Raw genomic sequence first — 22,941 nt, 5'->3', positions numbered from 1 at the left:
CTTAATAGTGTTACAAGGATGCGCAATAATACACATACATATGGCTCTATTCTGAACTAATATTCGTTTAAAAGAAGCAAAAAGGATACAGAGGCTAACACCAATGACCTTGAGCGGGTAATAATGCAGTCTTCCTTCAGATATGGGGATTTCCCTACTGTTCATTTTAAAATAAAGATATAACAGAGCAATAATAATACGATTGGTACAATTTTTCGCTACGATTTAACTTATTATTTTTGTCTACGACCCTTTTAAAAATCTTTTATAAAAAATTGGGCGTGGTCTTTAACCGATCTTATCCATTTTTTCTAGAAATATTTTCTGAAAATTTGTGTACCCAATTTTATTAGTATCCGTTAATTTTTCTTCGAGTTATGGCTACCGAAACACAGAAAATTTCTTAGTTATAAAAGGGGGGGTGCCACGCCTATTTTTTCAAATTCAAAATTTTTCCTATTTATTGTTATAATCCACTTGGGAAATGAAATACCATTGATATAAAGCTCTTTTTTGCAAAGATATATCTTATTTTATTCGTCCACGACCCTTTTAAAAATCTTTATAAAAGTGGGCGTGGTCCTTAACCGATTTCGTTAATTTTTCTTCAAAGCATTCCTTATAGTAGAGGCAACCTCTCTGCCGAATTTTGTTACGATAGGTTTAACGACTTTTGATTTATGATTAATAATATTTGTAAAATTGATTTTGTCACAAGTGGGCGGTGCCACGCCCATTTAAAACATTTTTTTCAAAGTCATGTCACATGTCAAATTTCAGCATTCTAGGTGTATTATTTACCAAATAATCAGGTCTTTTGTGTTTTCCAAAATGTAATATATATAAAAAGTGGGCGTGGTTATCATCCGATTTCACTACTTTTCAATACCAATCTCTTCTGGGTCCAGATAAGCTAGTGTACCAACTCTGGTGAAGATATATCACTATTTACTCAAGCTATCGTATTAACGGACAGACGGACGGAAGGACGGACATGGCTCAATCAATTTTTTTCAAAACTGATGATTTGATATATCTATCTCGATTCATTTATACCTGTACAACCAACTGTTATCCAAACAAAGTTATAATACCCAGTGTACAAGTACAGCTGGGTATAAAAAACTTTGGTTATTGTTGTTTTCGTTGTAAAGGACAATCAGGTGATGCTTTATACACAGTTCCTCATCATAAATAGGTGAGAAACCATTTATGCGATTATCTGCCATTGGCGCTTCTTTATTGTCTCGGTATATAAGGCCAGAGGGAAGTGTTCCCACAGTAATCTAAACACTCTCAAAACGACAAATTCATGTTCATGACAATAAATTAGAGATAGAATTTAGCAGCTAACCGCAAAAAAAATTGCAACTGAATTTCAAGCACAAAAAGAGGCTCTCTAAGCGAAACAGAGTGAACATAACATTCTGTTAGAATTAACATGATGTAAACTTAACGTAAACTTATTATCAGGGTCTGCAAGTCATTGTTATTCCTCAAAATTCAAACCAGAAAAATCATACCATGACCCGATCGCATAGTTTTGGAGTAATGCAAGGACTATTTCCGAGAACATTTGGAAACCATTTTTGGACTGTTCGAGCATGATTTTGGGATCACATCGAGGCTTTTTTTGTATTAATATTGAGATCATTCGGGGAATACTTAAAGATAATTTCGGTGTTATATTAGAATTTTTTGCAATTCATTTTGTTAATGTGCTAGGCAACATTTTGGAATTATTTGCATGGATATTATCGATTTGTTAACGTAAATTTATCGAAGATTTATCGGCTTTTTATCGAAAAGTTATCAATTGACTATTTAACGTTTTTGTCAGCGATAAAAAGTCGACATCAAACTTATACTTTTTCGATAAAAGCCAACATTGATTCGATACCAACTCGATAGCTATTCGGTAACTCGTCTAAACCAACTTTGTTTTAGCAGAATTTGATTTATATTTTTTCGGTAATCGGTTGTTCTAGTTCAAGGACACATTTTTTTGCAGACAAACCAGTTGTTCTCTTTGGAAAATCATAACCAGCAATGCCAACATTTAGCAGTTATTCCAAGGGTGGTATATATATAACTGTTTTAATTCGAAATATCGATTATGCGCACTGTTAAGTGTGATCTCTGCAATAAAAAAATATATAACTTTATTTTCATGAGTCCCGGAATAGACTTTGTTTGGTTTGCCTGAATTTAAAAAGTAAGCTTCGGTTCCCCTCTTAACTCGTTCCCATTCAAGAAAAGTGGCATATAAAGTAGAATATAAACTTTATCTGCCATTTTTATATCCAGCTGTACTTGTACACAGGGTATTATAACCTTGATTGGATAACGGTTGGTTGTACAGGTATAAAGGAATTGAGATAGATATAGACTTCCATATATCAAAATCATCAGTATCGAAAAAAATGTGAGTCATGTCCGTCCGACCGTCCGTCCGTCTGCCCGTTATCAAGATAACTTGAGTAAGTATTAAGATATCTTCACCAAAATTGATACACGAGCTTATATGGACCCAGAATAGATTAATATTGAAAATGAGTGAAATCAGATGATAATCACGCCCACTTTTTATATATATAACATTTTCGAAAACACAAAAAACCTGATTATTTAGTAAATAATACACCTAGAACTTTGAAATTTGACGTTTGGACTGATATTGAGACCATTGATAAAAATTTGAAAATTTTTTTTTTAATTTTACAAAGATTATATATTATAAATCAAAAATTGTTAAACCTATCGTAACAAAATTTGGCAATGAGGTTGTCTTTACTATAAGGAAAGCTATGAAGAAAAATTAACCAAATCGGTTATTGACCACGCCCATGTTTATATAAAAGATTTTTAAAAGGGTTGTGGACGAAAAAAATAAGCTATATCTTTGCAAAAAAGAGCTTTATATCAATGGTATTTCATTTCCCAAGGGGATTTATAACAACAAATAGGAAAAACTTCAAATTTTAAAAAAATGTGCGTGGCACCACTCCTTTTATGACTAAGCAATTTTCTATGTTTCAGGAGCCATAAATCGAAGACAAATTAGTTCAGAATAGAACCATATGTATATGTATTATTGCGCAGCCTTGTCACACTATGAAGCACACAAAACATACAACAACAGCATTTCAAGTGTACAGCTGGGTATGTAATGCTCGATTTCACCCGAACTCGGACTTCCTTACTTGTTTTTCTTGTTCTTGTCCATCCCTTCCTACTCCCAGTACCACCACCGCTCCGACGGCCACTCTCACTCCCACTTCCAATATCAGTCTCACCATCACTTCCATTCCCTTTCCCACTCACACTTCCGCTCCCAATCCCACTCCCTCTACCTCTCTCACCACTTTATCCTCATAAATAGAACCTCTATACCAGCTGGTGTTCAATCCTGCTTCCCTTGACGGACCGATTTCAATATATTGGTTTTTATAAACCACTACGAAACTATACGAAACTAATGCAGGTACATTTTTCAAAATTTTATAAATTTTTATTGTATAAAAGATATAGAAAGATAACTGAGACATTCTCTTGCTCGATAATATCCCTTCCTGCGTTGTATTTTCCATCCCAGTAAGTAAAGGCATTTCAGACATTGTAGCTTTACCAAAAATAAATTTTTGTATCTCTGCCTCTTTTTCCTCCTCTCCACTTTTGACTCCTGACTCTCCCACCTTGCTCCCCTTTCACCATCTTGAGGTTACATGAGTAGTAAGTTTCGAACAAACCGCACAATAAATAAGATTTATAACAATAGCTCGGATCCTGGTCCGGAAAGAAAGTCAAGCAAGTTCCCCTGTAACAAATCTCAAAACAAATTGCGCCGTAAATTATTTCTTTGAAATAGGTCTGCACCTGGCTGACTTCTTGGAAAAGAAAAACGGACCAAATTGTGAGTCTATAGAATTTTATCGAAACCGGTCCAGTAGCTTGGGAGGGTTTCAGTCACAAACATACGCAGAGAAAAAAATATATTGTAACGAATTTTGGGAAATTCTGCTTATTTGCAACCTTCTGCTAACGTTCGAATCACTAAACTGTTGAATAAATAACTCCAATATTCAATAATGCAAAATGTTTTTTATTAGACTACTTTTACTTCTCAACAGATAGCGTGCTTAAATCAAACTGATTCTCTGATTGCTCAGCTTGCACTCTTTTATACTCTTCGATTTCCTCGTTCGCATACTTGTAGGCGTTTCTAGAATTTAACTTAGTTACCAGCTATAAAATTACCAGCTATAACTACATATGCACGTTATAGCTTCTCATATGCGCGTGTATATATGAGTGATACTTGCACAAATGATTGCCTACTTTTGTGAGCATCTCAGATAAGATGTTTCTCTCCGCTGCGTGTACGTACATATGTGTAGACAAAATGATTGATTCGTTTATGTAGATACAAGTGACTGCTTAGTATCGGCTTAGAGATGATAATATCCCTTATTGTTGCTTTTAATTTGAAACGTGTATACCTTTAATGTAAACGAATTGGTATATTAAGCTTGGCAGGAATCTCAAAATCGTAAGTCCTTAAAAGGGGAAGAGATACAACGTATATATAAGTATACCGAAATGATAAGAAAGACGAGCTGAGTTGATATAGGCATGCCCGTCTGTACGTCTGTCCTTCTGTCTGTATGTTTGAACGCAAACTAGTCCCTCAATTTTTTAAATATATAGATGAAACTTGGTGAGCGGGTATACTTTGGTGTCCGATTAATCAACTGTCGGAACCGACCGGATCTGACCACTGTAGCGTAAATCACCCATACAACCGATTTTTAGAAAAATACGGGTTTTGTCATTTATTCCTCATCGTATAAGCTGGACGATTGAAGTTTAAGCAGACATAAAGCATATATTGTTGTCTGAAAAAATTGTCAAGATCGGTCATATATATAATATATATCCCATACAACTGTTTGTTGGGATAAGAGACTTAACGTGATTTCTTCCTCATTTAAATTGCTAGAAGCTTGAAATTTTTTCAGATTTTTTCAGTAATGAATCAGCCGACCATCTGAAGATGCTAAGAAAAGCGCAGGTCAGTAGTTAGGTGGGAAGAACGGTGGGAAGAGTCGAGTAAAGGGCGCTGGATCTTCATGCTAGTACGGAATATAGCGCAATGGTGCAAGCGAAAACATGGCAAAAATAAATTACCTCCTCATACAGATATTTAGCGGGCACGGCGGTTTTAAGGAATATCTACATAAGCGTGGGATAGAGGAGGCTCCTTTCTGTCCACATTGTCCCTCCGAATCGGAAAGTGCAGAACACGGCATGTTTTACTGCCCTAATTTTCACGACTTCACACAGAGTTTTTGGAGAGAAGCCTTCCATTAGGAATTTTGTTCCCCGAGTGTGCAGACAAATAGATAGTTGGACTGCTGTGAGCAAGATGGCCTTTATAGTTATGACGCAATTGATGCATGCTGAAAGGGCGCGCAGAGAAATGCGCATGTGAAGTAGTGGCGACTAAATCGCCTTCCCCCCGGCGCACACAGGATTAGCCTGGTTTCATTGCGCCACTTGAGGGCAGTGCGTCGTGCGACGTGTACAAAAAAAAAAATCGATTGTTCAGATTTTATGAATTTTTGAAATTTCAGCACATTATTGTTCAACTCCATTAATGAAATATATGAGGCCTTTGTCACAGCCGAAGACATTTCCGATTCTATATTCCCGCTCTCATATTTCTACAAAATTTCAGCAAACTTAATTTTTGCAAAGCACATATCTGCATACATAGGAAAATCAGTAGACCGACCAAAACTTGCCGTTTTATTCTTGTGGGAGCAACAATAACGTGCGGAGACTCTTCACAAGAGTTTTTTTGACTCTTTTAATTGATGTGATTTATTTTACTTGCTCTTTATTGTATACACATTTAATAGCAAAATATGTTTGTTGCATCAACTTTTGCTTTTTAAGAGCGTTTATATATTTTGATTGTTGTTGTTGTTGTTTATTATTGTGGCATGTAAAAGCGCATCACTTAGATTTTCGGAAGTCTGTTAATGAGTTATAAAAGTTATACCCACGTACTAAGTAAGTGACTTAAGAAGAGCTGCCATTCAAATAATATTTCCAAGTATGTGCATGTTAGTGAGTTTGTGGTATGTGTAAGCGTGGGATTTTCATCAACATTCAATATGACGGAGTCATCGGAGCACACACACACACACATACCCAAATACAGTGGCGTAGCGCGGTTCCAGAAAGGGTGTCTGAGCTAAATTGCGCTGGTGCTTTCCATTGCTAGAAAATCCAGAGATTGGAAATTCTTAATGATATGCAATGAAATTGAAGAAATCCTGAAGTGTATTGAAAAAGTTTGCCGAGATTGAGCGCTTTCGAAACGTCAAAAGATATAAAGTAATATTCCACTCATCATGATCATAGTTAGCGCTTAACCGCCTAAGCGATTTTGGTCGTTTCATAACAAGTCACGCCAGCTATCCCTGTTTCGGCATAACTGACACCAAGGGAGGTCAAGTCTTACTCCATCTACCTTTCTTAAATTAGGGGTGGTGTTCCCCTTCCCCTGCTTCCAAACGGCGGTTTCAACTGAAATACTTTATTGACCGCAGCGTCTTCGTCCATTCGCATAATATGACCTAGCCAGCGAAGCTTTTGGTTTTTTATTCGCTGCACCATCTTCGTACCTCGGTAAAGCTCATAAAGCTCATCAATATATCTCCTTCGATACGCGCCGTCGGCATCACGGACCGGACCACAAATCTTCCGGAGAACTTTTCTCTCGAACACCTCCAGAGCCATTTTATCTTCTCTCGACTTGTAGAGCGTGATTTTTATTCGTCGCGGCAGGACTTTAGTTTTCAATTGCCTACAATTTAACACTTGTTGACAAGAGTTATTGTCCGTTTGGTTTCTATTCTGACATCATTTTTGCTGTTAATGCTGGTTTCCAAATAGATGAAATCCTGCATAGTCTCCAATTTATATCCGTCAACAGTGACGTAGTTTCCAAGGCGCGAATACGCCGATATTTTCTTGGATGACAGGAAGTACTTCGTCTTATCCTCATTTACCGCAAGTCCCCCAAGTAAGTCGCTTCTTTATCTAATTCCAAGAAGGCAGAGCCAATAATATCAATATCATCAGCATACGCCAGTAATTTTATGCTCTTATAGTAGATTGTACCATCACGGATTAGTTCTGCTGCTAAAATTATCTTATCCATCATTATGTTAAAGATATATTCCACTCAGTCATAAATAAAAGATGAGTTCTGGGAAAACTCGATAAAAAAGAGAAGTTAATACATTGAGTTCAAAATCAAGACTTAGAGAAGCGAAGCCTTGGATTGAAGGCGTGGCACCTCCGACCACTCAAAACGCGCTTCCCTATCATGCAGTGAATTTTTTGTATCAGAATCTTGGTGTTTCCGATCAAAGAGTAGAGCGATGCATATTTGGTCTATATGGCAAAGAAGACGGAAAAAGCGCTGTTAGTAAATGGACATACCCATTTCAATGGAAAAGTTAAAACTTGATGAAATATTTCATCGGCGAGTTGGTGTCGGCATTGAACCACCTTCAGTGAACTTTTTTGTTAGAAAAGTACTAAAGCATAGGATGCTGGTAAATATAGGACGTGTGAACCCAGAGATAAATAATAAATCCGCGCCTACGCTTGCGGGATTAAGGCTCAGCTTATCAAATGCTATGAGACTTTGAAGGTATAGCAACGTCAGCCAAACAGACGTTGTCCCTAGTGCTCAATCCATCTCCAGAGGGAAAATTTGATGGCATTTGGAAGGTACGAGCTTAGTCAAATTAGACGCGCCCTTACTGACGTTGTAGTTTTCGATGCTTCCTCCTCTGGAAAAGAAAGCAGTCACATGAAACTCGCAAACTAACATTCTCCATATTACACTGACAGTAAAAATATGGTAAAATAAGACGAACTACGGATCAATAAATCGATATTTCTGTCAAGTTTTATCAACCGCAAATAGCTGTTGAACCAATGCTGAGAAGACGAGTATGGTCTTTTTTTTTTCCGGGGAGGCTGAAAAATGCCTAATGCACGATAATTGCTGCCGTCGCAGCAACCGTGTGTTCGTAGACTAAAAAACAGCCCCGTTCTGGAACCGCCGCCCACCCCTTCACCACTTTCGCATTACTTCAGGGTGGCGTTCCATATTTCTCATTTTTTAAGAGCCTACTGTTGTCCCTGCTCCAGGTTACCGCTATTTGCTCTGAGTGTCCATTTAATCGCCACTGCTTCGTATGCGCATTTCTCTGCGCTCCCTCTCAGCATCCATCAGGCGTGTCATTACTATAAATGCCATTTTGCTCACTGCAGTCCAGCACTCTTTCCTTTTGCACATATGTGATACTAAATTTCTCGTGGTAGGTTCCTCCCCAAAGAGTCAATGCAAGGTGAGTCTTTCTTCGTGGAAACGGGGGCAGTGGAACATGACGTGTTCTGCGTTTTCTAACTCCGTGGTACACATTGGGCAATGAGGATCTTCCTCTATCCTACGCTTCCATAAATACTCTTTGAAACCGCCATGTCCACTCATTATCTGCGTTCAGTTCGCCGTGCTTCCGCTCATTCCATTGAGCTACGTTCCAAACTAGTGTGAAAGTCCAACGCCCTTTACTCGAGGCCTCCCACCGTTCTTGCCACTTAGCTATTGTTTGTGTCCTTGCTCTTTTCTTGTCTTCTTCAGATGGTCGCTCGATATTAGTGTTATACAGATCGGCCATTTCGCTTGCCAGTAAGTCCACTAGGATTTTCCGGGTTAGAACCAGGATCGCGTCGTCGGACACCGTCCGATAAGCACTTGCCATTCTTAAAGAAGCAAGTCGGTATGCTGCTTATATATATTTTTGATGGGTCTGTTTAGATCCATACCACACTGGTGCTGCGTATAGGATTATTGAGCTGGTTACTGTGGACAATAGCTGACGTGTAGCTTCGCTCAGACCACCAATGTTAGGCATTATTCGCATAAGTGATCCATTAACTTTGGCAATTTTCTCTCCCACCGCTCTGAAGTGCTCTTTGAAAGTTAACTTAGAGTCAATGTGCACACCTAAGTATTTTAAGGAATCCTTTGAGGTGATTTGATGATCCCCGACAGTTAGGACTAACTCGTTCGCCGACCGTTTGGAGCTTACTAATACCACTTCCGTCTTTTGGCTAGCCAACTCCAGTCGCGTATTGGTCAGCCATTCCTTTATTCTTGCTACGGCGTCATTACATAATGCTTGAAGCAGGTCCAGTTTCTTGCCCACTACTACCACTGCAATATCATCAGCATATCCCACAATTTTCGTGTTTTCTGGTAGATCAATCTTTAGCACCCCGTCATACATTACATTCCAAAGCGTTGGACCGAGAACAGATCCCTGTGGGATACCTCCTGTGATTTTGTACTCTTTTGCTCCTTGCTCCATGCCAAAAGAAGTACTCTGTCTTTAAGATAGCTACCTATTATTCTGCGTAAGTAAGCTGGAGTGCCGAAGCTTTGCAGCGCTGCCATTATCTATATCCAGTTCGCAGTGTTAAAAGCATTCTTGATGTCCAACTTAATCAGTGCACAGAACTTCCTTTTATTTTGGCCTCCAGAGATAGCTTCTCTAGCTATATTGACGACTGTTTGTATTGCATCTACGATGGATCTTGATTTGCGAAATCCATATTGACTATTCGATAAGCCACCTGCTCTTTCTAGAGTCAGCTGTAGGCGCTCACTAATTATACGCTCGAATATCTTCCCTAGGGAATCCAGCATACAAAGTGGCCTATATGAGTATGGTTGGTCCGGCTGTTTACCACGTTTCAGCAATAGAACAAGCCTTTTTCGTTTCTCCGGGGGAGGGAACACGCCTTCTAGCATACAGGCATTAAAAAGATCAGTAAATAATGTAGCCCTAGTTGTGATCGCGGCTTTAAGGGCTATGTTTGGTACTTCGTCGGGTCCTGGGGATTTGTTATCAGCAAATCTTTTTGCAGCGTCCAGCACCTCTTGCTTTGTAATTTGCGGAATTTCCGTACTTTCTAGATCCTCGCTTGTATAAGTCCAGCGATCTTGCGCCGGGAAAAGTGTTTCAACAATAATCGAGGACAATTTTTTTTGTTGAGGTAAATAATTAAGAGAAGCGGCCACCGTAATGTGTGTAAATAGTGTGCTCCGCCTACTATACCGACGATCCTGGGTTCAATCCTCGGGCAAAAATTTAGAAAAACGGTTTTCTAAGCAAGCTTGCCCCTCGGCACTGATTTGGGAAACAATTCGAGCGTATTTCTGCCATGAAAAGCTTCTCAGTGAAAATTCATCTGCTTGCAAATGCCGCTCGGAGTCCGCATAAAACCGAGCCAATTTGCAGGAAAAATTAAAAGGAGCACGACGCAAATTGGAAGGGAAGCTTTGCCTAAAACCACTTCGAAGGTTATTGTGCCATGCCTACTTAAGGAATCATCCGTCTAAGTACCTTCTCCCCTCTGGCTGCGCCACCGTATAAGTACCTAATAAATCTGTGCAATAATGGCATCTTGGTTGAACACAAGAAATTTGTTGCAATATTACTTACACTTCATATATGTAAGCGATAAGTTTTCTTCGGCAAACTGTTAGCGTTACCATAACATTCATGCTCAGTTAAACAAGTAATTTGCGCAAAATTTTACTATGCAATAGTAATTTATGATTCATGCAACCAAATATTTGTGGATTCATACACACACACACATGCAAACATTTTACCGATTGCATGAAAAGTTACCGGCAATATAATGCAAGAGTTGATTCACATTTATGTATGTGGGAATAAACGCACCCATAAGTGAAACATATTTCACCCAGTGCAAACACCCGCGCTTCAATGCACTTATACATACATAAAAACTACCACAAACATAATATTACTTAAACATATACTTATGTAGTTGTATTGTTGTATAAATCTATGTTTGTCATATAGATTTATTATATTTAAGTTTATGGTAGAGGTGCACATGTCTGACTACAAAACTTGTTTCTCTAATTTCAAAAAAAAAAAAAAAAAAAAAACACAAAAATGCATTCAGCAAGACATTGAGTGATGTGATGGTGTTGAAGGCAAACTTCATGTTGGAATAAAATTTAATGAAATGCATTCTTGATGACTTAAAAAATACTTGTTTGGTATGTACATATGAATTCCCCGTTTAGAATTTTTAACGTGTTTGTAATATTAATTTCGAATATATGTAACTCTTTGACTGAGTTTTGAGTGTGAGGTAATAATCGGTGAAGTATTTTTAGCTGGCTGTATTTAAATTTGATTTGATTTGACGCAAAGGCTTGGTAACCAGCACGTAATTGCAGATTTAACTAGCTGAATCAGAATGATGGCAACATTTCAGACCGTTATATGAATTTCCGACGACAACGCCGCCAAATTTGAGTGTTGTATACGTGCAATGTTGTTATTTTTTTTTTTTGCAGCCGTGTGGGTAGAGAAAGAGTTAATTGGATTTTAACATAAACAGTTGAATTTTCGAAAGCGCCAATTGGTTTTTAGAATTGTCAATTCGATTTTATTTAACGTAAATTGGTTTTTGATAAAATCTAAATGGATTTTAGAAAAAGCCAATTGAAATTTAGAAAATGTAAATAATATTATATTGTGAAGAATTCTGGGGAATTCCGATTATTTTGCACCTTTTGCTAACGTTCGTATCGCTGAACTGTAGAATAAATAACTCCAATATTCAGTATTGCAATATGGTCTTTTTTACCTTTATATTAAGTCGCCTTAATGTTTGTCCCTTCATTCTCATACGAATTTTTGACCCACGGAAAAGTCGTTTTCGGTAACTTCCGACACTTAATACTTAGAGCATAGTTCAGATCTGGGAGACATTACAATGCAAGTGAAAAAAAATCCGCTAGGTGACGCACGGATCTAGATATACAGAAAAGTAAATTTAAAATGGAAATTTTGCGATCGACTTTTAACTAACTTCGCGGTGATCCAAAGACTTGAAACTTAGCACATAGTTTGCGGGTTGACGGCACTACAATTCGTGAAAACAATATGCCGCCAGGTGGCAGACGAATCGAGATCAATCGAAAATCACTGAAAATCCCTGAACAAACGCAGGGAATCTTTGAGTAACTTCCCGGTGAGCTGGCGATTTGAAACTTGAGCCGTAAGTCAGAACCCGGTGACAATGCAATATTTTATTAAAGATATCCCGCTAGGTGTCGCATGGATCGAGATATTATGAAAATTAATTTTAATTTGGGAATCTTTGAATACACTTTTAACTAACTTCCCGGTTACCTAGAGACTTGTAACTAAGCACATAGTTCGAGACCCGACGACAATACAATTTACAGAAAACAAAGTTCTGCTAGGTGGCACGCTAAGTGAGATAACTACAAATCCTTGAAAAACGAGGGGAATCTTGCAATCGATTTTGGAGTAACTTCCCGGTGAGCTGGAGATATGAAACATGAGCCCTAACTCAGAACCCGGTGACAATGCAATATTTTATCAAAAAAAAATTGCGCTAGGTGGCGCATTGATCGAGATATTGCCAAAACTAATTTTAAATTGAGAATCTTGCAATCGATTTTTAACTAACTTCCTGGATATCTAGAGACTTGAAACCTGAAAAATAGTTTAAATCTCGATGACAGTGCAATTTTTGCTCAAAAAATTTGAGCTACGTAACACACAAGTCGAACTATTTAGAAGATTAGGCTATACCTTCATGCATGAGTGTTGCAGGCGTTGTAGAATTCCACCTCGTTGAACGCCCAACTCAATGCACGTCCTTGCATACCATTAGGCGTACGCGACTTTCACCACGATTATTTTAGACTTTCAGGCGTATGCGAATTTCACCACGATTTTCAGCTGTGCATATTAAGTAGCTGATAAACGAGGTGGAATTCTCTTGTTATGATGCGAGGTGGAATTCTATTGTTTTCGCCAGCGTTGTCAGCGAAAATTCCACTAGTTCCCTTAAATATTGCTATTTTGAACAAATAAATAAAGATAAGAATTTTCATTTAGGAATTATTTAAATTACTAGTCAAAGTTGCAATTGCCTTTTTGTAGGCAGTACTAAAAAATTGAAAATAAAAGGACGATAAAAAAATTTTAAGGATCATCTTTATATAAATTTACAAAAAAAATAGAAGGCAATTTTTCCTTTTATACAGACATAGTCTTGTTGAATTTTGACTAAAAAACTTTAACAATAGCTCTTGTAAAAGAATTTTGTATTTAAAATTATAAAAGTACAGCGTGTGTTTAAATTTTAAATAATCAATTAGTTAATCCCAAGTATATGATTTGCCTTAAATTGAAATATTGCACTCCACCTTTATAGTTTTAATTCCCAAAATTCTTTTACAAGAGTTATTGTTAAAGTTTTTTAGTCAAAATTCAACAAGACTGTGTCTGTATTAAAGGAAAATTGCCTTATATTTTTTCTACATTTTTATAAAGGTAATCCTTAAAATTTTTTATCATCTTTTTATTTTGGTCTACTTTGGGAGTAGTACAATTATACTTCAATATCACGTACTTCGCATAAGCGTGTTTATATCAAACTCATTACTGATTCCTCAGCTTGTGCTGCTTTTATGCTTTAGGTTTTCTCGTTCACCCATTTCTCCTAAGGTATAGTAATTTCGCGAATAGTTCGAGAACAATTGTATCTCATGCTTGATTACCAGCTATATACATGTATATTTGTAATTTATGCCTTTCTTATAGCCATATGCGTGTGTATGTGTGAGTAACTACTTCGGCTGACGACTACATTTGTGTGTGAGAGATATCTCTTCATTGGCTTGTACATAAGTGTTGCCGCTTGCTGTGTTTTGTCGATGGGATTATTTACTAACATCATAGTGATGCTAATATTCGCCACAATATTTATGTTGCCTAAAATCCAATTGACTGTTCTTTACTATTTTAAATTAAACTTAAAAAACACAAATTGGATTTTAGATAGGATCAATTGAATTTGAGAAATAGTAAATTTGATATTTGAACATTTTCGAAAATCCAGTCGACTTTTACTAAAATCCAAATAACGGTTTCTAAAATCGACAATTCAAGAATTCAAATTACGCTTTCCGAGTTTCACTTGATAGTTCTGAAATCCAATTGACCCCTTCGAAAATCCAATTAACAATTCCAAAATTCAATTGACGCTTTCGAAAATCCAACTGACTATTCTAAATTCCAACTAACCGTTTCTAAAATCCATGTGGAAATGGTGTAGTATATAGATTTTTTTTTAGGTTTAAAGCTCCATGGGTCGGCAATAATATTTGCTGCCTGCAACGCTTATAGGCAGCTCAAAATAAGGATAGAATATTTTGGACAATATCATATTATATTTTTGTTCCTCGTACACATTTTTACAGTGGTTAAGTTAAAATTTGAATAACAAATTTCAACAAGATTATGTCCTTGTTTAAAAGGAAATTTATAGTTTCTTCTGGTAGATTTATATAAAGGAAGTTGTTAAAAATTTCTAAACTTCTTTTTATATCTGTTGAGAAATGAAAAGATTCAAGAAAGCTTATTTTAGCTTTGTCATACACTATCATGGGAAATTTGATTGACTGAATATGAACACCAGTTAATAATACTTGTAAGGGCTAATATTTTAACAGATTGAAAAAAAATAAAGATTGAAACGGTCTAATATTCACACATATATATAATGTTGATATTACTGTCAAACAACGGTAGTTCATTCACGCTAATGAATTTCAAATCATAAAAGTTGTCAACAAAAAAAGACAGATGAAATTGAGCCCTTATTATGCAATAATTTACATACATATTTTATGATGCAATATGGGTTTATCATATTTATTTAATACTTACATTTTCAGCAGCATATTGCTTTTGTCTTCTTTTAACAGATTTGGTTTTATTTATTTTGTGCACTGAATATTTGATGATTAATTTCTTTCACTGTTCAATATTCAATATTCGTATTAACACGAGCCGCGCAATCAAATGAACATCTGCAGTTGCAAGTTAAATGATTTAATCAAATAAGAAATAAAAATAAAAGAAATTGTTAAATATTTTTTCCACGCAAACAACGGTATATATTGGCATTTGTGAAACAATAACAACATTTATGCATAGAGTTCATGTACAGAGTTCGATAATTTTTTTTATTTATTTAATTTTTGTTGTTGTTGTCTGTCTATTGTTTACCTATCAAATATTTTGCTTGCCGAGTTGCAACTTTCACTTTTCACTAAAAAAAAAATGCAGTAGCAAAAACACAAAAACAAAAAAAAAAAAAAACAAAATGCACACAAAATTTAAATTTTTTCTTTTTCAAGTTAAGCAAATATAAATTTATTTTGAATTTTTATGCAGTTAACGTGTAATTTTTGTTTTTATATTTGTGCAACGGCGATTTGTAAACATTTTAAATTAATATTGCGCGCATACAAATTTTTGAAGCGCGCAAACGCCACAGAAATATCGATTCGGTTATTGCCGCTGCCGCTGCTACTGTGCTATTGCTGTTGTTGTTGTTGCTGCTGTTGCCATTAGGCAAATTCTCTACAAAACACCATTTAATAACAATTTGCAATAAATTTGGCATCATTTCGCGCATAACAATTTTGCCATTTTATATAAACATGAAAGCGATGGGATTTTTGCAATAAAAACGAAAAAGCACAAATTGAAGCGGAAATTGAAGTAAACAAACAAAGGGCTTGGGTGTTTTGAACAAATAATAATTAACATTTTAATAGCTAAATTATTAAAATAAAAAATGTATATTTGATTAACTATTAGTGGGGCGCAGAAAGTGTAAAATCAAAAAAAAAAAAAAAATAAAAAATAAACAAAAACAAAAAAATAAATTTTCAAGGAACTTAGACTTTATAGGATTAAAAAAATAATTATAAAAAGGGCCTAAATGCAATTTGAATGAAACATTGTTTTCAAATAAAAAAAAAAATTAAAAAAAAAAAAATTAACAAAAGAATAGAATTTTCTATGAAATAATCAAACACAATCTTTTAAATAGTTTTAGCGATTTAAGAGATAAAAGCTATACAACAAAAAAAAAAATAATTATAAAACAATTTTTTTTAATTAATGCAAGCTACCTTTTTAATTTTTAAAAAATATGACATTAAAAAAAAAAAATATAACCAACAAAATAGAAATCGGCAAATACTGCTTCTTAAAAAGTAAAATTTTATGAAAAAAATACTATATAAAAAAAAATATGTTAAAAATTAGTATGTATTAAAAATAAATTTATTAATCTAAAGCAAAATGTTCCTGCCCAATTAAAAAAAAGTCATTCACGAAATATGAAAAAAAAATGTTGGTACAAAAATATGCAGAAGGAAATTAAAAAAATTAAAAAATTTAATTTTAGGTCAGAGCGGTTACTTCGCAGATTGCTGAAAGAGTGAAAAAACAAAAAACATTAATTAATACCTAAATATTATCCACCTACGGAGTTCAAAAACTTTAATACCAAATAAAAAAAAATATTCCTAAATAGGGATAAATCAGTATTCTGCAAGCCAGAGACTAAAGACCACCTAGTTCAATATATTTTACTTCCTTAATATTGGGTGCGTTTCATGTTTGTACGAAAATTACAACTCAAACTTTGGGGGTCCTTGCAATCGATTTCTGAGTCACCTTCCGTAGAACTAGAGTCTTGAAACTTCGAACATCTTCAGAAACCGAAGACCGTCGATATATGGCGTATGGAACTTAAATATTAAATACTGAAAAATTCTTTTAGATGAGGCCGAACATGCAAATATTGTGATCGATTTTTAATTTGTTTCTCAGTGAATTATAAACTTGAAAGGTTACACTAAGATAAGTGCACGTTTTCAGATAACTTAAGAATTCATACGGGACTAAGAACTTTCAGATCGATTTATGAGTAACTTTCAAGAGAGCTATAGACTTGAAACTTCCAAAAAAGGCTTTGAATTCTATTGAAATATAATACTAATGAAAAATGGGCAAAAACTGAGGAATTTAGAGAATTTGGATAACCCGCTCAGGTAACTTCTCATTATACTAGAAGCTTGAATACTTCTACTTAGACAATTTCACGGTGACAATGTATAAATGCGATCAATTTTTAGAACGTGGTAAGTATCTGACTACTCGAATATATTAAATAAGAAAAAACACTCCGATACGTGGCGCTGGAGATATTTAGAAACTTCCTGCCGAACGTGAGAATATTGCGATAATAAAACTTCAAAACACTTCCAATTGAACTGTAAACTTGGCACAATAACACACAAGGAAAAAAAAAGATAGGAAATTCTTAAACACATCCTATATATGTATAATTGAAAAAAAAAAATAACCCAATTTTGAAAGCAGTTTATCAGAAATACAACTATGATCTCATAATTAAGCAACAGAAATAACCCATTGGAATCACGTGAAGCACTTTTCTCTCGAATACTCCAGTGTGGCTTTGCCGTCTTTTTTAACATCATTCATGATTACGGCTAAAGGCGCTTTGTCCGCAAAGACCTCTTTTCAAAAAAAAAAAAAAAAAAAAAAAAAACAACATTTCAACAGGAAATACCATTAAAAAAGTGAAATATAGAGAAGTAAAAACCAACATTTTCATTTTAATGTGTCTTGGAAAAAAATAATAATAAACGGAAAAATATGAAATAAATTAAAAACTATTACAAATTCGTCGCGTAAAAAAAGTTAATTGTAAAAATTGCTAATATTAAAAAAAAAACAAATATTTTTAAAAAATGATAAACAAAATCTTAATAAATTCCAGACGTTGTTGCATTGCGCCATTTCTGAGGGCTGTTCATGTTCAGGCCAGGATTACCATTTAACCTAGAATGCGATTTTTTTTTTCACCTCAGCCATACAGATTTTGATAGCAAAATGCGATTTATTGCGGCTACGTCTCAGCATATGCATTATAAAACCCGAAAGCGGAGTGACAATTTTAGATCTTTTTTGCTAAATGTGACCACCATGAACATTCCTTCGAATCCTATGCTTGAAAATTCTAATTGGTAAAATGAGCATGCACACTTTATAATAAAGATTACAAAAAAAAAACAAGCAAGCGCTATCAGAATTCAACGAAAATTAGTATTGCAAATATGTGGTAATAAAATTTAACAAAAAAAAAAAAAAAAATAACCTTGAAACAAAAACACTACTTAAAATAACAACATATGATATTTAATAATTTGAAAATTTTAAGCAAAGATAAAATTGGTTAAACAAAATCAAATTAATTGTTTCAGCAAAAAATAAACATAACATAGAAGAAAAAAAAGAAGTACTAAGAAAACTTTTAACCGACATGGTTAGCATCCGCCAGAAAATATCAACTCTGAACGCAAATAATGAACAGAGATCCAACAAAAAGTGTGTAAAAATTAAAAGCCTGGAAAAGTTTCATATACATAGAGGAGTGGTAAATATGTTTCAGTTTGAAATTATTTAAGCTAAAAAATCATTGTCGTATTGGAAAATACTAAAAATTGAGTATCGACTTTATACCAAATTAGCACGAAAAGACTTAAAACCAAAGGGAAATAATGAATTAAAAATGAAATAATTTTATGTTCTAAAGTGAACATACAGTTTTATCTGTTCCAAGGCGAATCCATACAAGGTGATGGCAAAGCGAATTCAACCAATTCGCCGTGCAGAAGAATGTCAAGTCAAGCGAACATTTTATTTGTTTTCGATTAACTGACATATGACTGACAAGGCGTTGTATTGAAAATAATAAAGAAGAAGCAATCAGCTTTTGGGATAACAACACCTGGTACTGAATTCGCCTTGATCTGTTCGACAAAAATATTTTTTGTGAACAAAAATTAAGGCTTGATGCGATTTCGCCTAAAATTATGGTACCTTAGCTAATTTTTCACTGGAACTTTTTCAGCACTGCAACAATTTAGACAAAAAGCTGTCAAAGCTGTGCGCGTTAATTTGACAATTAAATATTGTTTACGCAAAGTATACGAAACTGCGATGTACTCGTGCATGCTTGCTTCAACAGGGCAAGGATCAAGGGAGGAAAAACATCCTTAGCTAGAAGTTCAAGTAAATGTAGCATCTCCAGCACATAGGGCCTTTTGACGGGTATCGTGGAGCACGTGGAGAAAAATAGATACCACCATCCCAAGCTGGATTCTATGATTTGACTAACTAATTGGGTAAAGCACAAATAGGTTAGTTAAAGGGAGCTTTTGGGACCCCGCTTTAGCTCCACTTTTCATGATCAAAGATACAACGCTTATTCCGCCAGAAATAAAGCAAAGCTTCTTGGAACCATAACTGTACTTTTCAAGAATCTGTCGGTCACCTACTGCTGCACGAATCCGAGCCGTGTGGTCTATATGGTCCTCTTACGAATGCACAGGTGTATTTTTTTGCACACATTTTAAAAAATTAAAAGAAACAATCAACATTCCTTTTTTTTATTTTTTTAAATCTGACATTTAAATTTAGAAAATACATTTGTTTTTATTTTTCACTGCAATACCGACAGTTTCCAGTGGTTTAGCTTTTTTCTCTATTAAGTAGCAATATAGGCACCCAGCCTTAGTTTATAGGGTAGATACATTTTAATTAAGTTCACAAAAGTAATCAGCCCCGAATATAAGAATGTTATTCAATTATTTTCATGTGTTTATGTTTATTGTTTATAATAATAATAATTAAATAAAACTATCTCACTCCCCGAGAGAGATAAAAACGGGTCGAAGCGCGTAGAAGGAAAACATAAAATTTAACCAGACTACTCACTGGAAGAAGCAACAGGCCTGCCAAACCACTACCCTCAGAACTGCCACAGGTTGACTTCTTATGTCTCCAGAATACCATCTACATAATGAGGCGAGAATAATCCCCTTTAGGAAGAGGAATGAAATGCTAACCAAATAGTTTCTGTTCAATATCCAGAAACCTGGGCATCCCAACAGGCATCCGATTGATGAGCCTACACCGTCCAGTGGCTTAAGGAGTAATCTCCGTAAGCATTATGAGGAAATACGGCACATGAGAACACAGCCGTATGAACCTAAAAAACACAAGCAGGTCCTCAGTGAACTCCACAAATACGCGTCGGACCTCTATGCCAGTAATTGCCAGGTGAATCCTGTACTCAAAGAACAATATCCAAAACTAGCAGAGGAGGAACGCACTCTCACTAGGGAAACGCGAGTCACTCTAGCTCAACTTCGATCTGGATAATATAACAGGTTAAACTCTTACCTATCCAGAATCAACCCCTACATACAAAACACATGTCCTGCTTGTAATGTGTCCCCACATGACACCAACCATCTCTTTAACTGTATTGTGGAACCAACGCCTCTAACACCCCTCCCATTATGGTCCACCTCTGTTGAAACAGCAAGTTTCCTTGGACTCCTGTAAGAGGACATTGATCACAATTTGTGATCGGTCGCACCTATTGGATATTGATTGGCCGTAGCATTGCTACAACAACAACAACAACAACAACATAAAATTTAACCTTGCCTTCTCCAGTTTCGGCCAAAGAGTTTCTTCGAAGCAAAAATTAAGTTAAAATCAGAGTTGGGCATTATTCGAACTAATGTAAATTTAGATAATTATTCGAATGAAAATGTTTCTTAAGAAAATTCTTCCAAAATAATTGATCCATGCATAAATATTCATCGTATACATTTTGTTTATATTTGAACAATTTTCCAGTTGAAAATTTGTTTCAAAAGCTCACATTTTGCTCATTTAAATATGAAGCAAAAAAATTTTTTTTTTTGTATTTTAACGAAAGAATGCAAATGTTTCTTTTCTTGTTTATTTATTATTCTAATAATGAACAAAATAGTTTATTCGTCACCGAAATATATTTTCTTTAAATAAAAAAAAACTACCTGTATTCGTAAATAACGAATAAAAAAATATTTTATATCTTATTCGTTATTCGAATAAATTTTGCCAACTCTGGTTAAAATTTTTAGCCCAAAAATTTTATAATTACTGAACATTAAGTCAAAAATTCAATGCTAAAATATATTCAAAACTAGAAAGAAAAAGAGCAATTTTAGTAAAAAACAAAACGTCGGGATTTTTTCTACCGTCATTCGCAAGTTCAACAAGTTTTTGAAATTACTGTTCCTAATCGTTTGGACATGTTCTGAAATCTCAGAATTTTATACAATTGTTTTTAGTTGAGTATGTTTATTTTAGAGCTTACGATTTCTTCTCGAACACAAGCGAGATTTTCGAGACCCGAGAAATCGAGAACTCGGCTACTCGCGAGATTCTCGTGTCTCGAAGTCCTCGCAAACCTAGCGAGCTTCTCGACATTCTTACTTAATCGCTGTATGGACAGTATTTATACACTTGTTCTTTTTTGCTTGTTACTTTTTTGTTGATTATATTGTTTCAATGACAGTTAACTCAAAACATATTTATTATACACATAATTTTGTTCGCAATATTTTGTTTTTGAACGAGACATCAAGAACACGGCTTCTCGCGAGATTCCCTAATCTCGAATTACTTGTAAGGCTCGCGAGATTCTCCAATAACGAATTTCTCGTAAGGCTCGAGATCTTCTCGACTTTCAATTCAGTCGCTGCATTGGCAATATTCTATACATTTCGGGGTTTTTACTTGTGTTTTTACGGATATTTTGGCTTGTGCTCCAGAAGAAATCGTTAGCTCTATATAAAACAGCCAATGAATCGATTAAGTTGAATGTCGAGAAGCTCGCGAGCCTTACGAGTAATTCGAGATTCGAGAATCTCGCAAGAAGGCGAGACTCACGGGAAATCTCTTCTCGAACATGTTCGAGAAATCGTAAGCACTCGTTTTCTTTGCTGTGGTTCTTGCAAAAAAATTGGTTTTCCGGACGAAAAGGCAATTTGTTTCAAAAAACTGTAGACATGTAATAACTCACTCCACCAGTCCTTTCTGAGTAACTAGTAAGCAGTGGTGCTGCTGCTGTTGTTCACCGCATAGACGAGACGCATTCCAAGGTAAAACACGCTCAGTAAAGTTTGAGAAAATTCAAATAAAACTTGTAGTGCACCAAAAAAAAAAAACTTCAAAAACACTAAATACAAAAAAAAACACACACACTATTTAAGTTTGTAAATCTTTTTATTGGTAGATTGACTAACTGATGAATTAGCACAGCAGACAAAACAAACGAACCGGACACTGGCACACTTCACGGCTTATGCGCGCACTTAACAATCACTTTTGGTTTCGTTGCCAGCTGAGCAAGAAATGGCAAAATGATTCAAAGTATTCAAGACTTCAATAAGACTGCTATGAGAGGCTTGAAAAGACAATGTAGCGCGTTGTATAAAAATAAAACAAAAACAAACCAAAAAAAAAAAAAAAAGAATTGTATATGGTCTATGCTAGACTGTGGTATAGTCTAAAGACCTACTGCGGCACGACAGCTGGCTGGTTAATGACTGGTGAACTGAAGATTAAAGACTGAATTGACTCAAGCGGTCTACAAGCTGTAGGCTGTTCATGGTTAGCAAAAAATGTTCAGAGTATATTGAAGCTGTCGAAACCCTTAAACTAAGAGGTACAGTGAGCGCCACATTACGTTAATTTGCTGCAGCGCCGCTCAAAGCTGCGCCAACGACGATCAAAGCTGTACACCAACGCTGAACAAAACAGTGACAGTGACTTTGGCAGGGATAGTTACAGAGTGATTCCTTGTGGAACTTTGCTAAACCTACATATGTAAGTAACTTTACAACTTCGCTCATTTCAAGCTCTACTCTCGCGGTTATTACGCAGCTACTGCTGCTGCTGTTGGTAAAAAAGCTGCGTCGCTGCTTTGTCTGCTTCAGCTGTTGGTACTGAGGGAGTCATGTGTTTTAACCATTTG

The 22,941-nt window shown here is 35.4% G+C and overlaps 1 protein-coding gene across 5 annotated transcripts in view; it reads right to left on the bottom strand.

Moving 5' to 3' along the window:
• Window positions 1-22,524, bottom strand: part of LOC137251050 (mucin-22) — a 66,564-nt gene extending 44,040 nt beyond the window's left edge. Inside the window, exons 1-2 of one of the 5 annotated variants that reach the window (XM_067784945.1) lie at window positions 22,486-22,524; window positions 14,907-15,049 (exon numbers count right to left, since the gene is read on the bottom strand). In XM_067784945.1, the coding sequence (XP_067641046.1) occupies window positions 14,907-14,920 (14 nt within the window). In that variant the 5' untranslated portion in view covers window positions 14,921-15,049; window positions 22,486-22,524. Of the gene's footprint in view, window positions 1-14,906; window positions 15,050-21,987; window positions 22,338-22,485 lie in introns of those variants that run through there. The other 4 variants (XM_067784943.1, XM_067784942.1, XM_067784944.1 and 1 more) reach the window with 4 other exon arrangements.
• Between the last annotated feature and the right edge of the window lie 417 nt (window positions 22,525-22,941).

The sequence above is a fragment of the Eurosta solidaginis genome, chromosome 4, assembly GCF_040869045.1.
Source record: "Eurosta solidaginis isolate ZX-2024a chromosome 4, ASM4086904v1, whole genome shotgun sequence".
Taxonomy (NCBI): Eukaryota; Metazoa; Arthropoda; class Insecta; order Diptera; family Tephritidae; genus Eurosta; species Eurosta solidaginis.
The sequence above is the reverse complement of the archived record's forward strand: the minus strand, read 5'-3'. Positions and strand labels throughout refer to the sequence as shown.